This window comes from Phasianus colchicus, chromosome 39, assembly GCF_987193195.1.
Source record: "Phasianus colchicus chromosome 39, bPhaCol1.hap1.1, whole genome shotgun sequence".
Taxonomy (NCBI): domain Eukaryota; kingdom Metazoa; phylum Chordata; class Aves; order Galliformes; family Phasianidae; genus Phasianus; species Phasianus colchicus.
In genome coordinates, this window is record NC_143474.1 from 496,540 (window position 1) to 517,096 (window position 20,557).

General features: G+C 50.6%; 2 protein-coding genes across 5 annotated transcripts; one reads left to right on the top strand and one right to left on the bottom strand.

Moving 5' to 3' along the window:
* Positions 1–7,441: 7,441 nt before the first annotated feature.
* Positions 7,442–11,915, bottom strand: LOC116239305 (uncharacterized). Of its 3 annotated transcripts, XM_090130194.1 has the most exons (6): positions 11,782–11,915; positions 10,271–10,413; positions 9,886–9,967; positions 9,569–9,695; positions 8,836–8,946; positions 7,442–8,729 (listed from the first exon to the last, which is right to left on the bottom strand). In XM_090130194.1, the coding sequence occupies exons 3-6, from the start codon at positions 9,907–9,909 to the stop codon at positions 7,747–7,749; spliced, it is 1,245 nt and encodes a 414-aa protein (XP_089986320.1). In that variant the 5' UTR covers positions 9,910–9,967; positions 10,271–10,413; positions 11,782–11,915; the 3' UTR covers positions 7,442–7,746. The 3 variants fall into 3 exon arrangements, with proteins under 3 accessions (XP_089986320.1, XP_089986321.1, XP_089986319.1); XM_090130195.1 differs by lacking the exon at positions 10,271–10,413 and having other exon boundaries at positions 11,782–11,911; XM_090130193.1 differs by lacking the exons at positions 10,271–10,413; positions 11,782–11,915 and having other exon boundaries at positions 9,886–10,205.
* A 197-nt stretch (positions 11,916–12,112) lies between these two features.
* LOC116239306 (uncharacterized) lies at positions 12,113–18,790 on the top strand. 2 transcript variants are annotated; one of them, XM_090130185.1, is made up of 5 exons: positions 12,113–12,582; positions 15,585–15,666; positions 15,857–15,983; positions 16,528–16,638; positions 16,736–18,790. In XM_090130185.1, the coding sequence occupies exons 1-5, from the start codon at positions 12,113–12,115 to the stop codon at positions 17,656–17,658; spliced, it is 1,713 nt and encodes a 570-aa protein (XP_089986311.1). In that variant the 3' UTR covers positions 17,659–18,790. The 2 variants fall into 2 exon arrangements, with proteins under 2 accessions (XP_089986311.1, XP_089986312.1); XM_090130186.1 differs by having other exon boundaries at positions 16,739–18,790.
* Positions 18,791–20,557: the final 1,767 nt, after the last annotated feature.

Genomic DNA, 20,557 nt, shown 5'->3' on the forward strand with positions numbered 1-20,557 from the left:
GAGAAAGCATGGTGACTTTCTTCTCTTAGCAAGGAAAGGCCACCTGAAGCTTCTGGGTCTCACGGTTTTATGGTTTTTCTTCACGCGTCAGAGCACTGCATTCATAGCATCATGCCATGATGGGAGTCGAAGAGTGAAGAGATAATGCTCCATTTTCTGAAGAGAATGAACTAGAGCTCCCAAGGGCCAGGAAAAGACACTACACTTCTGGAAGATGACATTTTGTAATTTTCTGTCTTCCAGGGGGAGAGAAAAATTAAAAGAGTAGAGAGGTCACAGGATCTCTCTCTTTTGCTGCTGGCTGCTAACTGCTACAGCAACAGACTCAGTTTCAGAAAACACTGTCTCTAGCATTTATTTAATTTCTTAGCTTAAATCCCAATTAACTTGTATTTCACCATTGTAATTAGTTAACTAAGGTTTTTTCTCCTCAGATCATTTCCAGCATCCTCAAGGTCTCTCCCTCCGCTGGGGGTTTTCCCAGGAGAAACGAGGTGCCAGCCTTAAGAGAATCTCCTCCTGCACCAGAGACACTTGCAGGGCCACTGTCTCATGTGCCCTGGGAAATGTTTAATGAGGATGGAGCTCTGGATGAAGCTCTTCCTGCAGTGCAGGCATTTCTATGGTCTCTGCCCTGAGTGGATCCCCTGGTAAAAGCTCTTCCCACGCATGGGGCATTTGTAGCACCTCTGCCACGAGTGCCATCTCCTGTGAGTGAGGAGCTCTGCGCTCTGCACAAAGCCCTTCTCACACTGGAGGCATTTCTAAGGCTTCCAGCCACGTGAACTCACTGGTGCAGGCACGGATTGGACCTCACCCAAGTGCAGACACTCTGGTACCTCAGCAGGTTGGAGCTGTGGTCAAAGCTCTTCTTGCAGGCTGCACACCTGTAGGGTTCCTCGTGTGGATCCACTGTGTGTGATGAGCTCCCAGCTCTGGATGGACCTCTTCCTTCAGTCAAGGCACTCACAGGGACTCTCCTCTTGTGTTGGTTCTCTGGCATCTACAGATGGTTGAGCTCTAGATGAAGCTCTTCCCACACTCCCTGCAGACAGGATTTCTTCCTTCCTGGTGACATATTGGCCTAGCTGAGGGTCCTCACCTGCTGCCCCACAGCAGGTGGGTTTCTCCAGGGGAGATCAGAAATGTGCCACCTGGCAGAAGGTTTCCAGTGGCTGCACCACATCCCACTTTGGACTCTCATTTCCATGTCCACCCAACAGCCTGTCTGCAGCTGAAAGAGAGCAATAAGGGTAAATTCCATGCAGGTAAGGAGGAACAGGATTTAGTTTTGCCCCAGAGCTTTTCCTCTACTCAAGTGATTTGTAAGGTTCATCACCACATAAAGCCAGAGGTGGTGACCAGGCTGCTGCTCTGGCTGAAGCACTTCCCACGTCTTGGGCTCTGCAGGCTCTGTCTGCTGTGAGGATGTGCTGGTAGGTGATGAGGGTGGAAGTGCATTTGAAGTTTCTCACAAACTTGGAACACTTCTACCACCAGACTGTGCTGTGGACCCGCTTGTGGGAAGTGAGATTGTAACAGCTTCTGAAGCTCTTCCCACAGGACAATTATAAGGACTCTTTCCTGTGTGGATGCACTGGTGTATTCTGAGGTTTTGGAGGCTCTTTCCACACTCATGACACCTGTAGGGTCTCATGTCTCTCCTGTGTGAATGCTTTGTTGGCAGATGAGTTCAGATCTCCATTGGAAGCTCTTTCCACGGTCTGAGCACTTGCGCAGTTGCTCCTCTGAGAGCATTCACTGGTGATTAATAGGTTGGAATACCTATTAAAGCTTTTCCCACTCAGATCACCTGGGATGAGCTTTTTCTTCTGGCACACATCCATGCACATGGGGTCTTCAGGCTGCTTTTGACCTCTGTTTTTGACCCGCACTGAAGTCCAGCGGGTTCCTTGCTATCTTTGCCAGATGCTTTCCAATTGGCTCTTGAAGTGCTCTTCTTGCTCAAAGCCCACATGGACATCTCTTCCGGTGCTACCCGACCACTTTCCTGCAGGTCTTCCTTTATATTTTTTATCCCATCCGCTCCTGGACGACAAAGGAGATCCAGAAATAGCACATGGTGCCCCAAATACACCCCTATCAGAGATGGCTTTTCTAGCCCCAAACCTCCTCCTTCCCTCCACCACCTCACCTGGGCTGAGGTCTCCTGGCACGGCCTCAGGGCTACGCACATCTGAAATACAGGGGTCTTCCTCTCCTTCAAGCTGGGAGATCAGCACAGGTTTGGGGGCTGGAAGTGGAGCTTCAATGACAGAAACAGAGGAGAAGAGAGCATTTCCATCATTCTGGCATCATTCTGGCACAGCTGTTTCTTCCGTTAATCCACTATGTGTCCCTCTATAATTTGAAACCACAATTAGGGCATGAATGACACTGGGCCAGCACATAATGGCTTCTTTCTTTAGAAGCATGGCATTCTTTTTACATCACTGAAAATTATGCAGGGACATTATCTATAAAAATAACTTTAGAATGGTTTGTTTTCTTCCAAGATGCTCAAAGTCCAAGGCATTGGAAAGCTTCATGGGAACCGAATAAAAAATGCTAACTTGTAAAGGAGTAACCTGGGAGGGATCTGAAAACACATTGGCTGTTTGCAGGGAGATGTCCCCTCCCCTCCTGGCTGATGCCTGCTTGCCAGCAATGACTCTGGGGCATTTATCAGAGTGCAGTGCATACTAATCCCTTCTGAAACTCATGCTTCTCAGTATTTCCTTTGTTGCTGTTGCAGTTATCAATATGTAACTGCATGATTATTCTAGGCCTGGCCTCCAGAGGCTCATTCTGCACAGCCAAAGGTGCCCTAATGAGGACTTGTGATAGAAAGGGGGACCACTTTGAGCCTTGTGACTCAACAGGAAGTTCTCCTGTAGGTGTGTGTGTAACCCTATCCTCTATGCAGGGAATAACCAAGTGTATCCAGTCATCGTTAGTCGTGTTACGTCACTGCTAAATCACTACAGCATATCAGAATTATATCAATAAATACAGTCCTGCTTCTGCCTTAGGAGTGTATATTATAGAAAGGATTATCCGTGACAAAGGGGCAAAGCCATTGGGGGCCATACAAGGATGGGAGGGGAGAGGTGTTATCTGCAAAATCCCAGGTTTGGAAGTTGTGTATGAAGGAAAGGAGAACAGAAGTAAACAGGAATGGAGAACAGAAACTAAAGCTAAAGAATCGCGAACAAATGTGTTAATATGGAGTAATCAATCTTGGAGAAGAGGAAAAGCATTATACATGGGCATTCCCAGAGTCACCATTCATAATCAGCCTGCTGGTATTATAATTCAGTTTAATCGTAGCAATCCAAAAATGAGGTAATAAGGATGGAAAGTATGGTTGAACAAGGTTCAACCATTCATTCTCTTCCCTTTCCCCCCCCCGAGAAACAGGGAGGTTGCAGTGCCCCTGCTTTGCGTAGCTGCTGCCTACTGTGAGTCAAAAGAGCAGCTGCCCATCTGGAGTTCCTCTACACCAACGCATACAGTTTGGAAAACAAACAGGAGGAGGTGGAAGCTACTGTGCTGTTTGAAAACCATGATTTAGTTGCCACCGAAACCTCGTGGGATGATGCCCACAGTGGTAGTGTGGCTGTTGATGGCTACAAGCTGTTCAGAAGGGACTGGCTGTGAAGGTGGGGTGGGGGTGTTGCTGTGTACACCTGGAATGGAAGAGAATGTGAAGTGCTGTCCCTAAAGAACAATCCTGAACTAGTCAGAAGCCGACGGGTGACAGAGACCAAGGCAGCAAAGGAAGCCTTGTGATCGGTGTCTACTACACGCCACCAGATCAATTAGAGCCTGTTAATGAGGCTTTCTGCCTCCAGCTACAGGAGGCGTCGTGATCACAATTGCTCATCTTGCTAGGGGACTTCAACCACTCAGACATCTGCTGGAGAAGTAGCACAGCAAGCTGTAGGTAATCTGCGAGGCTCCTGGGATGCGCTGAGGATAACCTCCTCAGTCAAGTATCCACCATGGGGAATGCAATACTCGACCTGTTGCTCACCAAAGTATGTGAACTGACTGGTGACATCAGGATTGCAGGCTGCCTTGGCTGTAGCAACCATGCTATGGCTGAATTCACGCTTCGGAAGGACATGAGACAGGTGAAGAGTAAAACTAGGAAGCTAAACTTTAGGAAAGCTAACTTCCAGCTCTTCATTAATCCAGAACACCCTGGGAAACTGTCCTCATGGGCAAGAGTGCAGGGCAGATCTGGCAGATCTTTAAGCAGGCATTCTTCAGGGCTCAAGAGCTCTCCATCCCCAAATGCAGCAAGTCAGGAGAGGAAGGCAAGAGACCAGTGTGTCTGAAATGGGACCTGCTGGCCAAACTGAAGAGCAAAAAGAAAATGCACAGGCAGTGAAAACAGCGACGGGTATCGTGGGAAGAGTATAAGGAAGCTGCTAGCCTTTATAGGGGTGGGGTCAGGAAAGCTGAAGCCCAGTTTGAACTGAACTTGGCTAAGGATGCTAACAAGAACAAGAAAGGCTTCTACACAGGTGCCTCAGCCAGAAAAGGAAAGTCCAGGAGGGCATACCCAACCTAGTGAGAGGCACAGGCAAGCTGGTAACAACAAGAAGGCAGCAGAGGTACTCAACAACTTTTTTTCCTCAGACTTCTCTGTAACTGCTCACTGCACAGCCCTCGGACATTTGGTTTGGTAGGAGGGGATCCGGGAAGCAACGTCCCTCCCACTGTAAGCAAAGATCAGATTCGTGACCACCTGAGGAACCTGAACGTCCAGAAGCCTATGGGTCCTGATGAAATGCATCCCAGAGTCCTGAGGGAATTGGCTGATGTGGTTGCCAAGCCACTCTCTGTGAAATTACAAAAGTTGTAGCAATCAGCTGTAAGTCCCTGATGACTGGAAAAAAGGAAACATCATACCTATTTTTAAGAGGGGCAAAAAAAGACTACCTTGGTCTACTGACCTATTGGTGTCACCTCTGTGCCAGGGAAGATCATGAAGCAGATCCTCCTGGAAGCAATACTAAGGCACATGGAAAGCAGGGAGGTGATATGGGAGAACCAGCATGGCTTCACTAAGGGCAAATCCTGTATGACCAAAATAGCAGCCTTCTATGATGGTGTCATTGCATCAATGGACAAGGGAAGAGCTACCAGTGTCACCTATTTGTACTTCAGCAAGGCCTCTGATACAGTACCCCAAAACTTCCTTCTCTCCAAATTGAAGAGATATGGATTTCATGGGCAGACAGTTCTATGGATGAAGAACTGGTTGCAGGATCAAATCCTGAGAGAGTGGTGGTCACTGGCTCAACGTCTGGATGGAGACCAGTGATGAGTGGTGTCCCATGGGATGCGGTGCTGGGGCTGATATTCTTTAATATCTTCCTCAGTGACATTAACAGAGGGGTCAAGTGCCCCCTCAGCAAGTTTGCTGGTGGAACCATGCTGTGGTGTGCAGTGACGCATCAGAGGGACAGGATGGCTTCCAGAGGGACCAAGACAGACTTGAGCAGTGGGCCCAGGTGAACCTGATGAGGTTCAGCAACTCAAGTGCAAGGTCGTGCACCTGGGTTGAGGCAGCCCTCATTACTAACACAAGGGGGATTAAAGGATTGAGAGCAGCCCTTCTGAAAAGGACCTGGGGGTACTGGTGGATAGCAAAGTGGACAGGAGCCAGCAACGTGCTCTTGCAGCCCAAAAAGCCAGCTGTATCCTGGGCTGCATCAAAAGAAGCATGGCCAGGAGGGTGAGGGAAGTGATCCTGCACCTCTACTCTGCGGTGATGAGGACACACCTGGAGTACTGTGCCCAGATGTGGAACCCTCTGTACAGGAAGGATGTGGAGCTGCGTCCACAGAAGGGCCACAAAAATGATTCACAGAATGGAACACCTCTCCTTTGAGGCCAGACTGAGAGAGCTGGGGCTGTGCAGCCTGGAGAAGAGAAGGCTGTGAGATGACCTGAGAGTGGCCTTTCAGTACCTAAAGGGGAGCTACAGGAAAGAAGGGACAGACTCTCCAGCAGGGTCTGTGGTGATAGAACAAGGGGAAATGGCTTCAAGCTCATGGAGGGGAGATTCAGGTTAGGAATAAGCAAAAAATCTTTTATAGTGAGGGTGGCAAGGCACAGGAAGAGGTTACTCAGTGTTGTGATTGATGCCCCATCCCTGGAGACTTTCAAAGAGAAACTGGATCAGGCCCTGGGCAACCTGATGGAGCCGTGGTGTCCCTGTGCACTGCAGGGAGTTGGACTAGATGGCCCTCAGTGGCCCCTTCCAACTCTTAGGATTCTATGATTCCACAGTTCTCCATGAATCAAAAATGACCAACATACAGCAATACTGCACCTCTGCAGCTGCACAGGGTGGAAGTTCTGATGTCCGATTTAGCTGCAGTTAAAGAAACTGAACAGTGATACATGAGAAATGGGAAAAGGAAGTTTTAATGAAGATCTGAGGGGTGAAGAAAGTTGAGGAAATACAACAAGGACAGCCTGTACCAACTGGGGGATCTTCTGATTGACTGGAAGCATGCCTAAAGGGGACCACTACCCAGGAAAGAGCTGCAGAAAAATTGTTAGAGAATGGTATGGCCATTCAACAGGAGGTGCAGAAAAATACCTGGTTCACTGAAGAACACTGAATGCAGCCCATGACACACAAACACAATGAGCCTAAGCCCAGATTGCAGCTGCCAGCAGAGCAGCCTGCTGGAGAACCACCTCTGCTGATGTTCTGTACAGCAGGAATGGCGGCACAGCCCGCAGGTAAGGCAGTGCCGAGACGATCCTCTGCTCTTCCTCCACTGCACTGCACGGGATGGAAATGGAAAGCAAAGCCGTGCCCACGCTGCCACGGGGTGAGGGAGGAAAGGGTGATGCGCTCTGCCCTGCTCGGCCTCACCTGATCTGCTGGGAAGTCGGCTGTTCTCCTCTTTTCCATTGGTAAGAAAACAAATTCACCACCTTCCTTAAGCACTACTTGGTGTATATTTTTAAATATAAATAAATATGTACAGGCTACTACTGCTCACCTGCTGACCGGTCCCTTCTTGGCCGTTCATTCTGGGCACTTCTCTTTGTTCTCTGGGCTTTGCACTCTCTCCACAGTAGGTGAAGGGGAAGAAATGTGCAGGTGGGGGGATGTTTGCTGGATCTGAGCGTGGAGTAGTTGAGGTACCCCCTTTCCTTCACTGTTGTGTCCCTTTCTGGCCTAACACCACGCAAGCAATAGCCTTCCCTTTTCACAACTAAATCCATTTTCTTTTGCCACATCCCTTATCCATCCTGCAACTGCTGTGGGAGACTGCAAAGTGCCCCAGCACAGGTCTATCTTTTCTGAGTCAGGCACGTGTTACAGCTCCCTTACCTGGGAAAGGGGAGTGAAGGGAAAATGGCAGACAGATGGGCTTAGATGAAAAGAAATAGAATTACAACGAGCTAAGGGGAAAGAAACTAATTTATTATATACAATAGCGAGACGCGAGATAATACAGTATAGCTGGAATTGAAGCTAATAAATAAAATGATTTTCTGAAACCAAAGTCCTTACTCTAATGCAGTAGGCGAGATGGACAGCAGCACAGAAAGCAAAGAGGCAGTCTTGTGACTCACAGTCTTATCTTTCCCACCGACCAGAAAATGAAAACCGAATAACGAAGGCTTCTGCGAGTTGTAGTTCATTCTTCCCTTCAGAGACCAGGTACCCGGATCTATTGACAATTCACACAGCTTGAGAGTTAGCACTTAACTTCCAGTACACTGAACGATGTTATAGTGTGGAATACCGATCAGAAAAATCATGAAAGCATTACACGCTCCCGTGTGGGTCTGCTGGTGGCGGTTGAGGTGGGAACTGTTTTTGAAGCACTTGCCGCACTGAGGGCACTTATAAGGTCTCTCTCCTGTATGGCTGCGCTCATGATACTTCAGATCACCATTGCTTTTGTAGCTTTTCCCACACTCAGCACACTTGTAGGGCCTCTCTCCAGTGTGGATGCGCTGGTGGACAATGAGGTCAGAACTGCTTTTGAAGCTTTTCCCACAGTCAGAGCACTTGTAGGGTCTCTCTCCCGTGTGGATGCGCTGGTGGCGGATAAGGTGGGAACGTATTTTGAAACTCTTCTCACACTCAGTACAATTATAGGGTCTCTCTTCTGTATGCATACGCTGGTGGCGAAAGAGGTTGGAACTGCTTTGAAAGCTCTTTCCACACTGAGAGCAATTAAAGGATCGTTCTTTTGTGTGGATGCGCTGGTGGTACTTCAATCCAGTTCTGCTCATGAAGCTTTTCTCACACTCAGGACACGTATAGGGTCTCTCTCCTGTGTGCACACGCTGGTGCTTGATGAGTTCAGATCTCCATTTGTAGCTCTTTCCACAATCAGAGCATTTCAACCGGCACTTCCCAGAGTGTATGCGCTGGTGATTAACAAGGTTGGAATACCTTTTGAAGCTTTTCCCACACTCAGTGCATGGATTCTGCTTTTTCTTCTGACACGCATTCTTGCTCCCGCGGTCTTCAGGCTGCTTTTGACCTGTGCTGAAGTGCAGCAGGTTCCTTGGTGTCTCTTCCAGATGCTTTCCCAGTGGCTCCTTGTAGTGCTCTGCTTGCTCAAAGCCCATGTGGACATCTCCTTCAGTTTCATCCTCGGAGGTGCTACCCTGCTGCCTTTCGCCCATACCACTTTCCTGCAGATCTTCCACTATATATGTGATCTCATCCTCTCCTGGATGACAAAGGAAATCCAGAAATAGCACACAGTGCCCCAAATATTCCCCCATCATAGATGGCTTTTCTAGCCCCAGCCTCCTCCCATCACTCCACCACCTCACCTGGGCTGAGGTCTCCCGGCACGGCCTCAGGGCTACACACATCTGGGACCCAAGGGTCTTCCCCTCCTTCAAGCAGGGAGATCAGCATGGGTTTGGGGGCTGGAAGTGGAGCTTCAATGACAGAAACAAGGGAGATGAGAGCATTTCAATGATTCTGGCACAGCTGCTTGTCCAACAACTCCACTCTGTGTACCTTCCCACAATGAAACCACAATTAAGGCCTAAAAGACACTGGGCCAACACATACCAGCTTCCTTTGGGGCCTAGCATGCCTGTACAACACAAAAAAATTATGCAGGGGGTACTTTCTTTATATTTTCTTTTAGAACGGTGTGTTTCTTTTGCTGCAAGTTGATAGTTCCTCAAGGCATTGGAAAGTTTCATGGGAACTGAACAGAAAATCATAAGTACTATAGGAGAAACAAGGGACTTGTCTGGATTCTGGAGCTGGTGACATCACGTAACACAGCAACACAAGGCTGTTTGCAGGGAGCTGGTTCTCCCCCTCCTGGCTGATGCCTGCTTGCCAGCACTGACTCAGGGGTTTTTATCAGATTGCAGAGCACACTAAACTCTCCTGAAACTCATGCTTGCTTCTGTTTGTTTTATTGCTCTTATTCTGATGTTAGTCAATATGTAACTGCATGGTGACTATTCCAGGCCCGGCCTGCAGAGGCTCATTCTGCACAGCCAAAGGTGCCCTAACGAGGAGGAAAGGCAGCAAAGCCCTCACCCAGCGAGGCCACGCACTGGTACGTCTCCAGCATCACGTCCCGGTAGAGCGCTCGCTGCGCAGGGTCCAGCAGCGCCCACTCCTCCCTGCTGAAATACACGGCCACCTGCGCAAAGCTCACGGGCTCCTGCAAGCAAAGAGGCTCCTTGCTGGGAACAGCCAAGGCCCAGGGAAGCAGCTCGCACAGGACACAAACTCCCGTCCCAGCCGCTTCTCTGGCCCCAGCACACACCTGCTGCCTGAGGGCACCTCCCTCTCCCCCGGCATTCGCATCCCTCGCCCCTCCGCCTCTCCTGCCTGCTGCCCCCAGCCCCTACCTGACACGGATGTGCTGTGGCCATCTGCTGCTCTCCTGCAGGTGAGATGATCACGGCCGGAAGGCAGAAGTCCAACTGGAGCCTGCAGGGACAAGAGAAATGGCAGGGGAGCTGTGAGGGAACGCAGCAGTCCCTGTCCCAGCCCAGCCCTCCACAGCCCAGCTGCAGGACACTGCCTGCCTGGGGGATGACACAGCAGGTCATCCACAATGAGGAAGACAATGAGCAAAGCACTGGTAGCACCCTGGCTAAAAGAGATGATCCATCACAAAGCTGTCTCAAACTGTGGGGCTGAAAGAACTGATGGCTGACACTCAGTTCAACAGCTGAGGGCACTTGCACTGTGTTCCTAAGACAAAGCATGGGAAGCAGTCTGTCATCTTACCCCAACACAGGGAGCAGCCCAAGTGCCCTTGGAGCTCTCCTGCACAGCAGCGGGCTGCACAATGGGATCTCCCCTCAGGTAGGGATGTCTCTCGAGGTCACACCTGCACCTTGACGCCAAGACTTGTTCTTGATACAGATCCTCTGTAAGAGACTCATGGTTACTTTGGAGCTACCAGAGCTTCTCTGAGGTTATGTCTTAGAGGGACTGCGCACATACAATTCCTTCCACATAAAGCCTTGACCACGCCAGGGATGAGGATTGGATCCAGCCACTTCCAAGCTCCTTACATCTGTGGTTTGAAGACTTGAGATAGGAGGGAAACTACTTTGAACCTTGTGACTCAACAGGAAGTTCTCCTGTAGGTGTGTGTGTAACCCTATCCTCTATGCAGGGAATAACCAAGTGTATCCAGTCATCGTTAGTCGTGTTACGTCACTGCTAAATCACTACAGCATATCAGAATTATATCAATAAATACAGTCCTGCTTCTGCCTTAGGAGTGTATATTATAGAAAGGATTATCCGTGACAAAGGGGCAAAGCCATTGGGGGCCATACAAGGATGGGAGGGGAGAGGTGTTATCTGCAAAATCCCAGGTTTGGAAGTTACGTATGAAGGAAAGGAGAACAGAAGTAAACAGGAATGGAGAACAGAAACTAAAGCTAAAGAATCACAAACAAATGTGTTAATATGGAGTAATCAATCTTGGAGAAGAGGAAAAGCATTATATACAGGCATTCCCAGAGTCACCATTCATAATCAGCCTGCTGGTATTATAATTCAGTTTAATCGTAGCAATCCAAAAATGAGGTAATAGGGATGGAAAGTATTTCAGCTCCTGTACTGTCAGGGTCAGCATGGAAAGGAAAACAGCTTCCCAGTTCCCCCATCTACCTGCACGGAAATGGCAAGGCCTGAACTCAGAACAAGGAGAGCCCAGAAGGCATCGGCCCCACCTGCCGTGGGAAAAATGGAGATCTAGGAATAAGTTCTGACAGCACAAATGCTTATATTCATCCCAGTCGGTCTTTAACGATATCTGGCAACACCTTTTTCCTAATTACCAAAGCACAAATGGCAGTGCCAGCCCTACTGGGTTCTGGGAAGCTGAGCATGCAGTTCAGGCAGCAAAGAGTTAAGATTACCGGAAGAAATGGAAGAAAACGTTGTGTGCCAAACTGCCACAGCCTATGCCTGGTTCCTGGGTGAGAAACGCCTGTCAGTCACTGCGCCACGATAAATTGCCCTGGAAAACGTTCCTGTCTGAAATGGGTGACCCTGGGGACGGTCCTGCAGCTCAAACGCTGATCCCAACCCCCGGAGAAACAGGGAGGCTGTACAAACACAGCTTAAGCACAGACTGCAGCCGCCAGCAGAGCAGCCTGCTGGAGAACCACCTCTGCTCTTCCTCCACTGCACTGCGCGGATGGAAATGGAAATGGAAAGCAAAGCCGTGCCACGGGGTGAGGGAGGAAAAGGGTGACGCGCTCTGCCCCGCTCGGCCTCACCTGCCGTGCTGGGAAGAGTCGGCCGTTCTCCTGGCAGCGGCACCGACGGCACCGACGGCTCCGTCTCCGCCCAGAGCTGCACACAGGGCTGAGCGCCGCCCCGGGATGCGCCGGGAGCAGCGGCCCGGGAGGTGACCCAGCGCCGACGGCGCCGCTCGGAGAGACCTTGAGTGCTGGAGAGGAGAGCGACGCGCGGGGGACACAGAGCAGCGCAGCCAAGCGAAGGCCGGGTCCGCCGTCCGCGGCCGCGAGAGAAGAGGAGTTCCGGGCTCAGTCGGGCTGGAACGACTGCCTGGGCCGGGCCGCTGGGCGGGGCGGAGCCGCCGCCGTGATGGCGCGGGGCAGGGGGCGGCCGCAGGACGGGCTGGGCTGGGCTGCGTGCGTGCCGTGCTCTGCGGGGCGGACGCGGCTGCCGGCTGGGTTGGCGAGCCCGAGGGCGGCAGCGGGAGGCTTTCTCTCGCCGAGGCAGGATTCCTTTTGCCGGCTTATATACCGGTTCTTAAACAAATGGCTGTTGTTAAAGCAGCCAACCTGCATCACCAGCACAGCAGGTGTGCTGGGCCAGACGGGCTGCAACGCGGGCAGCAACTGTTCCCAGGCGTGTTGCAGCCCGGGTTGTAAATCGAGGGGCACAGGAAGGGGTTGGAGCTGGGACAGCGAGGAAGTGAGCAGAGGAGCTCAGCGTGCTCTGCTGCCCGCTTGGCTCTGTGTAACACAGCGCAGCTGGGAGTGCGTTTCTCCCTCTGGGTCCCGGCAGACACGAGGTGACCTCGCTCCGCAGCTCTGCACGCATGGATTGATGTAAGCTTATAACTCCCCGATGCCTCCTTTTGAGTGTGTGAATGTGAAGCCTCCAAGAGAGGAATCTCCACTCCCCTCCCCTTCCCCGGCAGCCCGCAGTTTCCCTTCGGGGACCCAGCAGGCAACATCTGCACGTCAGCAAAGCGCAGCCCAGGCTGCGTTGTGCAAAGGGCGCCCGCTGCTGAGAACGGGCCCTGGAAGGGAGCGCAGGGTGCGTGCTGAGCTGATGAGAGATGGATATTATTGATATAATGTCGTCATAATGTAGTGTTCAAGTAGTGCCTTCACAAGGCTGTTGTAACCGCGTGGTTGTTTACTGCATAGAGGGCAGGGTTAAGCACACACATAGAGGAGGCCCTCCCGCTGAGTCCCGAGGCTCAGAAGGTGCTCAGCTGGGCCCCAGCTGTTGAAGCAGGGCTCTGCTATCAGTTCTTTCAGTTCATTTTGAGACAGATTTGTGGCCGTTAATCTGTTCCAGCCGGAGCGTTACCTGTTGTGCTGTGCTTTGTCTTCCTGTGCAGGGCCTTGTGAGCAGGGCCAGGCTGAAGAAGGGAGCTGAGGGAAGAAGCTGGAGGGGGGGTTGAGGGGGAGGAAGGGTGAGCAGGATGTGTCTCTCCCCATCCACACTGCAGTCACTCACGTTTGCATCAACCATAGCAAGTGGGAAAGGCTTGTTCTATCCCAGTGCCATTCACTTCCACTTATATATTTACGTGTGCTTCTTTTCCGTGCATTACTACAGATGAGAGATCTGTTTTTGTTGTTAGAATTTGTTCTCACTGCACACTGAACACAGGCATTGAGTGCCTATGGTGAGGTTTCCTGTCCTCATGTTAACAACAGTGGCATTATCCCAGTATCTATCTGAGTAGCAGCATGAGCACAGCGTTTCCAGTTGCCATCACAAGGCTGCTAAGAAAAGTAGGGAATCGTCTCAGTGGGGAATTCTGAACAGGTCACTCTGTTACAGAGAATGATAAATCCATGATGCTTAATTGTTCTGTTCAGAGTGATGGCACTGGTGGACAGAGGGAAGGCAACTGATGTCATTTACCTGGACTTGAGCAAGGCCTTTGACTTGGTCCCCTACGACATCCTTATCTCCAAATTGGAGGGATGGGGAATTGATGGGTGGACTACTCAATGGATAAGAAATTGATGGAAAGGCCGCAGACAGAGGGTGGTGATTAATGCTGCTACGTCCTGCTGGAGGCTGATAATGAGTGTCCCCCAGGGGTCTGTCTTGTGACCGGTGGGTGATCTTTAACATCTTTACCAATGACACCAACGATGGAATTGGATGCACCCTCAGCAAGTTTGCTGACAACACCCAGCTGAGTGGTGCGATTGATACAATGGAAGGAAGGGATGCCATTCAGAGGGACCTCAACAGGCTTGAAAGATGGGCCCGGGTGAACCTAACAAGGTTCTACACAGCAAAGTGCAAGGTTTGGCACTTGGGCCAGAGTAATCGCAGGCATTTATACAGACTGGAAGGAGCAGTCCTTGAGAGCAGCCCTGTGGAGAAGGACCTGAGGGTCCTGGAGGATGAAAAACTGAATGTGAACCAGCAGTGAGCTCTCTTACAGCTCAGAAAGCAAATGATATCCTGGGCTCCATGAGAAGAGGGGTGGCCAGCAGGGACAGGGAGGTGATTGTCCCTCTCTGCTCTGCGCTCGTGAGGCTCCATCTGCAGAACTGTGCCCAGGTCTGGAGCCCCCAGTACACGAAAGACAGGGAGCTGTTGGAGAGGGTCCAGAGGAGCCACAGAGATGATCAGGGGACTGGAGCACCTCCACTACGAAGACAGGCTGAGGGAGCTGGGCTTGTTCAGCCTGGAGAAAAGAAGCTGCAGGGTAACCTTACTGCAGCCTTTCAGTACCTAAAGGGAGCCTACAAACAGGAGGGGTGTCAACTCTTTGAAAGGGGAGATAACATCAGGACAAGGGGAAATGGTTTTAAGTTGAGGGAGGGAAGATTTAGGTTGGATGTCGGGGGAAACTCTTTACTATGAAAGTGGCGAGGTGCTGGAACAGCTGCTCAGAGAGGTTGTGGATGCCCCTACAGGTGTTCAAGGCCAGATTGGATGGGGCCTAGTGTGAAATGTGGAGGTTGGTGGCCCTGCCTGTGGTAGAGGGGTTGGAGATTCAGGACCCCTGAGGTCCCTTCCAACCTGGGCCATCCTATGTAATTCTGTTACTGTATATATTTATACAATACGGATAGGTTGTAGTGACCTGATAATCACATAACAAGTTTGGAGATGGCTGGATACACGTAGTTATTTAGTGCATAGAGGATAGGGTTACACAGACACCTACAGGAGGCCCTCTCACTGTGTCACAAGGCTCAGAGTAGTTTCTCTCCTATCTCAAGTCTTCAAACCACAGACGTAAGGAGCCTGGAAGTGGCTGGATCCAATCCTCGTCCCTGGCGTGGTCAAGGCTTTATGTGGAAAGAATCGTATGTGCACAGTCCCTCTAAGATATAACTTTAGAGCTAAGCTCACAAAGCTCCAAGGTAACCATGAGTCTCTTACAGAGGATCTGTATCAAGAACGAGTCTTGACGTCATGCTGTGTTGGATCTCTCTGCAGGTGTGACCTCGAGAGACATCCCTAGCTGAGGGGAGATCCCATTGTGCAGCCCGCTGCTGTGCAGGAGAGCTCCAAGGGCACTTGGGCTGCTCCCTGTTCTGGGGTAAGATGACAGACTGCTTGCCATGCTTTGTCTTAGGCACACAGTGCAAGTGCCCTCAGCTGTTGAACTGAGTGTCAGCCGTCAGTTCTTTCAGCCCCACAGTTTGAGACAGCTTTGTGATGGATCATCTCTTTTAGCCAGGGTGCTACCAGTGCTTTGCTCATTGTCTTCCTCATTGTGGATGACCTGCTGTGTCATCCCCCAGGCAGGCAGTGTCCTGCAGCTGGGCTGTGGAGGGCTGGGCTGGGACAGGGACTGCTGCGTTCCCTCACAGCTCCCCTGCCATTTCTCTTGTCCCTGCAGGCTCCAGTTGGACTTCTGCCTTCCGGCCGTGATCATCTCACCTGCAGGAGAGCAGCAGATGGCCACAGCACATCCGTGTCAGGTAGGGGCTGGGGGCAGCAGGCAGGAGAGGCGGAGGGGCGAGGGATGCGAATGCCGGGGGAGAGGGAGGTGCCCTCAGGCAGCAGGTGTGTGCTGGGGCCAGAGAAGCGGCTGGGACGGGAGTTTGTGTCCTGTGCGAGCTGCTTCCCTGGGCCTTGGCTGTTCCCAGCAAGGAGCCTCTTTGCTTGCAGGAGCCCGTGAGCTTTGCGCAGGTGGCCGTGTATTTCAGCAGGGAGGAGTGGGCGCTGCTGGACCCTGCGCAGCGAGCGCTCTACCGGGACGTGATGCTGGAGACGTACCAGTGCGTGGCCTCGCTGGGTGAGGGCTTTGCTGCCTTTCCTCCTCGTTAGGGCACCTTTGGCTGTGCAGAATGAGCCTCTGCAGGCCGGGCCTGGAATAATAGCCGTGCAGTTACATATTGATAACTGCAGCAGCAACAAAGGAAATACTGAGAAGCATGAGTTTCGGAAGGAATTACTATGCACTGCACTCTGATAAAAGCCTCGGTGTCAGTGCTGGCAAGCAGGCATCAGCCAGGAGGGGGAGAACCATCTCCCTGCAGACAGCCCTTGTGTTGTTGCGTTGCATGGCGCTGGCAGCTCCAGCAGCCAGACTACTCCCAGGTTACTTCTTAGGTATTAATTGTCTCTTTATTCCATTCCCATAAACATTTTTGAAACCTTCGGCATAGAGCAGTTTGAAAAATATGAAAGGAAATTCTATAAAATTATAATTCTATAAATGTTATTCTGGCCCTAGTTGTGCTTTTATTGTGGGGCGGGACTGAGAGTGGAGTTGTTGGACAAGCAGCTGTGCCAGAATCAGGAAAACATTCTTATGTCCAATCTTTCTATCATTGAAGCTCCACTTCCAGCCCCCAAACCCATGCTGATCTCCCTGCTTGAAGGAGGGGAAGACCCTTGGGTCCCAGATGTGTGTAGCCCTGAGGCCGTTCCAGGAGACCTCAGCCCAGGTGAGGTGGTGGAGGGAAGGAGGTGGATGGGGTTGAAAGAGCCATCTGTGTTTAATTTTGGGCACTGTGTGCTATTTCTGGACTTCCTGTCATCCAGCAGGAATTAGGATTGCAGATATGTTGGAGGATCTGCAGGAATGTGGTGTGGTCAAATGGCAGTGGAGTGGCATCTCCGTGGAGGAAATCAGAAGGGATGTCCAAAGAGGCCTGGAGGAAGGTCAGGGTGAGCACATCAAGAAGGCACTGGGAAAGCATCTGGGAAAGACATCAAGGAACTCACTGGACTTCAGTGTAGGTCAAAATCAGCCTGAAGACTGCAGCAGCATGGGTGTGTGGAAAAAGAAGAATCAGTGTGCTGAGTGTGGGAAAAGCTTTAATATAGATTCCAGCATTGTTAACCACCGGTGCATACACTCAACAAAGAGCCCGTACAAGTGCTCTGATTGTGGAAAGTGCTTCAGATGGAGATCCCACCTAACCCGCCACCTGCGCCTCCATACAGGAGAGAGACCCTTTAAGTGTCCTGAATGTGGGAAGAGCTTCAAAAGAACTTCTGAATTGAACCAGCACCAGCGCATCCACACAGGGGAGAGACCCTACAAGTGTTCTGAGTGTGGGAAGAGCTTCCAAAGAAGTTCTGATCTGATGCACCACGAGCGCATCCACACAGGGGAGAGACCTTTTTTGTGTCGTGAGTGTGGGAAGAGCTTCAAAAGCAGTACTGAATTGAAACAGCACCAGCGCATCCACACAGGAGAGAGACCATACAAGTGTCTAGAGTGTGGGAAGAGCTTCAAAAGAAGTTATGAATTGAAGCTGCACCTGCGCATCCACACAGGAGAGAGACCCTATAAATGTCCTCAGTGTGGAAAGAACTTTAAAAGCAGTTCACTATTGAAGCGCCACCAGCGCATGCACACCGGAGAGAGACCCTATAAGTGTCTTGAGTGTGAGAAGAGCTATAAACACAGATCTAGTCTCAATACCCACAAGCACATCGGCAGCACACACGGGCTTTAGAAGCATCCCAAGACACGGGGAACCTTCAGAAGCAGTTCCAGCCTTGTTACCTACCAGCACAGCCACACAGGATACAGAGCCTGCAATGCCCCAAATGTGGGCAGAGCTTCAGCCAGAGCCCCAGCCTGGTCACCACCTGTGGCTTTGTGTGGTGATGAACCTTACAAATCCCTTGAGTAGAGGAAGAGCTCTGTGGCCAAACTGAATCCCCTTTCTCATTCTTTGCAAGGGTATTACCCCTGTTGCTCTCATTCAGCTGCAGTCAAGGTATTGTGTGGACACTGTAAGGAGAATCCAGAGTGGGATTTGTCACAGCCACTGGAAACCCTCTGCGGCACATTTCTGTCAGGTCTGTGTGCAGGGAGATGCCTTGGAATTCACTTCTGATCTCCCCTGTAGAAACTCATCTGCTGTGGGGGAGCAGGTGAGGGCCCAATGGAAATCTCAGCTTGGCTGATGTGTCACAGGAAGGAAAAAATTCTGTTTGCAGGCAGTGTGGGAAGAGCTTCATCTGGAGCTCAACCCTCAGTAGATCCCAGAGGATTCTGGTGAGCCCAAGGATGAGGGAGACCCAGATACTTCTCCCCACACAGGAGGAGTTTGCAAAGGAGGTGGCATCACTGGCACCCTCTGCAGAAGGGACTTAAGCCAGGAGCTTCAGGTGGCCTTTCCTTACTGCCCAAAGCAGCTCTCTCACCATGCCCGCTTTCCTCTTCTGCTCTTCCTGCCAGCAGCTTTTTGATGCCGTTTCCTAAGGAGAAGCGGCTGTGTAGGGATGTTCTGTGTGTCTGTGTGCTTGTGTTGCTCTCAGTAATTTGAGTGCACTGATGAATCTGAGAGAAGGGTCAGGAGAGCAGTAACGTGGCTCTTGGAGGTTTTCTGAGAATCATCTGTTGAGTAATGGGAAAGGGGTGAATAAAGTGGCTGAGTTGTTATGACTTGAATGGGCACCAGCACATCCACGCAGGGGAGAGACGCTACAAGTGTTCTAAGTGTGGGGAGAGCTTCCAAACAAGTTCTGATTCACTGTTTTCTTGCTTGTTGTTCTTAAAATCAATGTCGGCATGTGGAATGAGGAGAAGGAAAGGTGCAAGCAGGGTTTGGTTTTGGTGCCTCCTCCAGCCCAGTGCTTGCTTCTGGGAAAGGCATTTCTTTCACACAACCCTATCATCCTTCCTGCACATTGGTTCTACTGCTCTTCCAGAATGCTTTAATCAGCTGGTCAGAGCAGCTGTGACACCAAGCCTTGTTTGTCTCCAATAAAACTACAAAAAGCTGAGCTTGTTTTTCCTAAATTCACTATCCCAGGTTTCTGAAGGTGGTAGGAAGAAAAGGCAGTGCAATTCCACAGGGTGCACCGGTAGCTCATCCCCACAGCACAGAGATATCAGAGTGTTTTCCAGTGTGTGCTTGCCTTGCAAGTGATCCCTTTTGAGCTTGAAGGTTTTTGCTTTGACCTTGGGAAGTTGTGTCTGAGATCTCCTGCAGCAGGGCCTTCACATTTGCTGTGCTCAGCTAAAGCTGCTGCGCTTGGAATGCAGTTTGCAGAAAGTGGAGGTTGATGTTGGTGAGCCAGTGAAGCCAGCAGGAGTTTGCCTATGTTGTCAGGTGAGGTTCTCTGAATGCCCCCTGACCTCCCCAGGAGGCTGCGAGGAGATGATGATTGCAGTACTGAGGAGCTCTGCTTCCTCCATCCCAGGGAGCAGGTGCCTGGTCTGGTGCAGGAGAGGTACAGCAGGGCCCTGGAGGTGGCAGGAACTCACAGCTCCAAGGGAAAATGCATGGGGAGGAAGCAAGCAACTGCAAGGTGTTGGGATCCCCAGCAACAGGATACAACCACCCAGCCATGAGCTGGGATGATTTACTTTTCAACTGCATCCAATGAATTCCTGTCCAGTGGCATCCCTCATGTGTCTCCTCTTTCCTTTTAGGTTCCCCCAAAAAGCATTCTCACTATTCTGTGTTTTCATCTTACATCACCGTAATCTCAGAACTGCTGTGTTGATTCGCATTGGGTAGAAAAAAAAAATAAAGAGCAAAGCAGGTTTTCCTCTTTGAGTCATTTTAACTGCTGCCCTCCTCACATGTTTTATCACACATCATGTTTAGTTGCATTCAGAATTAAAAAAACTCAGTTTTTTTCCTCTTCAATGCGTAGCAAGTCAAGAAGCAGGGCAGAAGTCCAGCTCCTCTGAGCAGAGATGTTCTTCTAGAGTTTGTGTGGAAAGGAATGTGAATGGATACACAGAGTGAGGTAAGCCTACAGGGCAGGAACTGACTATCAACCTGCGTGGGATTTGCTGCTCCAGTTGTAGGCATGTAAATGTATGGGCTGTGAGGTTTATCCAATGGTCTTGGGAATCTCAACATGTTGACTGGAAGCTGGCAAACATCTCAGTTTCCAAGCTGAGCAAGAAAGATGACCTTGCTAATTACAGGCCAGCTGGTCTCACTGTGGCACCTGGCAAAATTATGGAGGAGATCATCCTGGGAATGACTGAGAAATACTGCAAAGCCAACACGCTCATTGGTACCAGCCAACACGGGTTCACGAGAGGAAAGTCTTGTGGATAAATTTAATTTGCTTTGATGACAGATTTACTCCTCTAGTGTTCACCAAGGGAAGCCCAACAAAGCTTCTGCAAAGGATTCTCACAGTATTCTTGTCGACAGAATGTTTGGCACACAGCTGACCTAGAGCGTAATGCTCACAGTCCCACAGGAAATGGAGTTACATCAGGCTGGTGGCCCATTGCTTATGAGATTCCTGACAACAACATTTTGATGCCAATTCCCTCTCAGCCTTCCCTACAGCATGCTGAACAAGCCCAGGTCTTTCTGCCTTCCCTCATACGGGATATTCTCTGGGTCTCGATCATTTTTATTGTCCTCCACTGCA

What these genes read in the sequence shown, in the direction of transcription:
- LOC116239306 (XM_090130185.1), top strand. Translation starts at nt 12,113, where the DNA reads ATGGCGCGGGGCAGGGGGCGGCCGCAGGACGGGCTGGGCTGGGCTGCG. An exon ending in CCAGTGCGTGGCCTCGCTGG is followed by an intron (nt 15,984 to 16,527) that starts GTGAGGGCTTTG and finishes CTATCATTGAAG; the next exon opens with CTCCACTTCCAGCCCCCAAA. An exon ending in TCCAGGAGACCTCAGCCCAG is followed by an intron (nt 16,639 to 16,735) that starts GTGAGGTGGTGG and finishes CCTGTCATCCAG; the next exon opens with CAGGAATTAGGATTGCAGAT.
- LOC116239305 (XM_090130193.1), bottom strand. Translation starts at nt 10,089, where the DNA reads ATGACCTGCTGTGTCATCCCCCAGGCAGGCAGTGTCCTGCAGCTGGGC. An exon ending in CCAGTGCGTGGCCTCGCTGG is followed by an intron (nt 8,947 to 9,568) that starts GTGAGGGCTTTG and finishes CTGTCATTGAAG; the next exon opens with CTCCACTTCCAGCCCCCAAA. An exon ending in GCCGGGAGACCTCAGCCCAG is followed by an intron (nt 8,730 to 8,835) that starts GTGAGGTGGTGG and finishes TTTGTCATCCAG; the next exon opens with GAGAGGATGAGATCACATAT.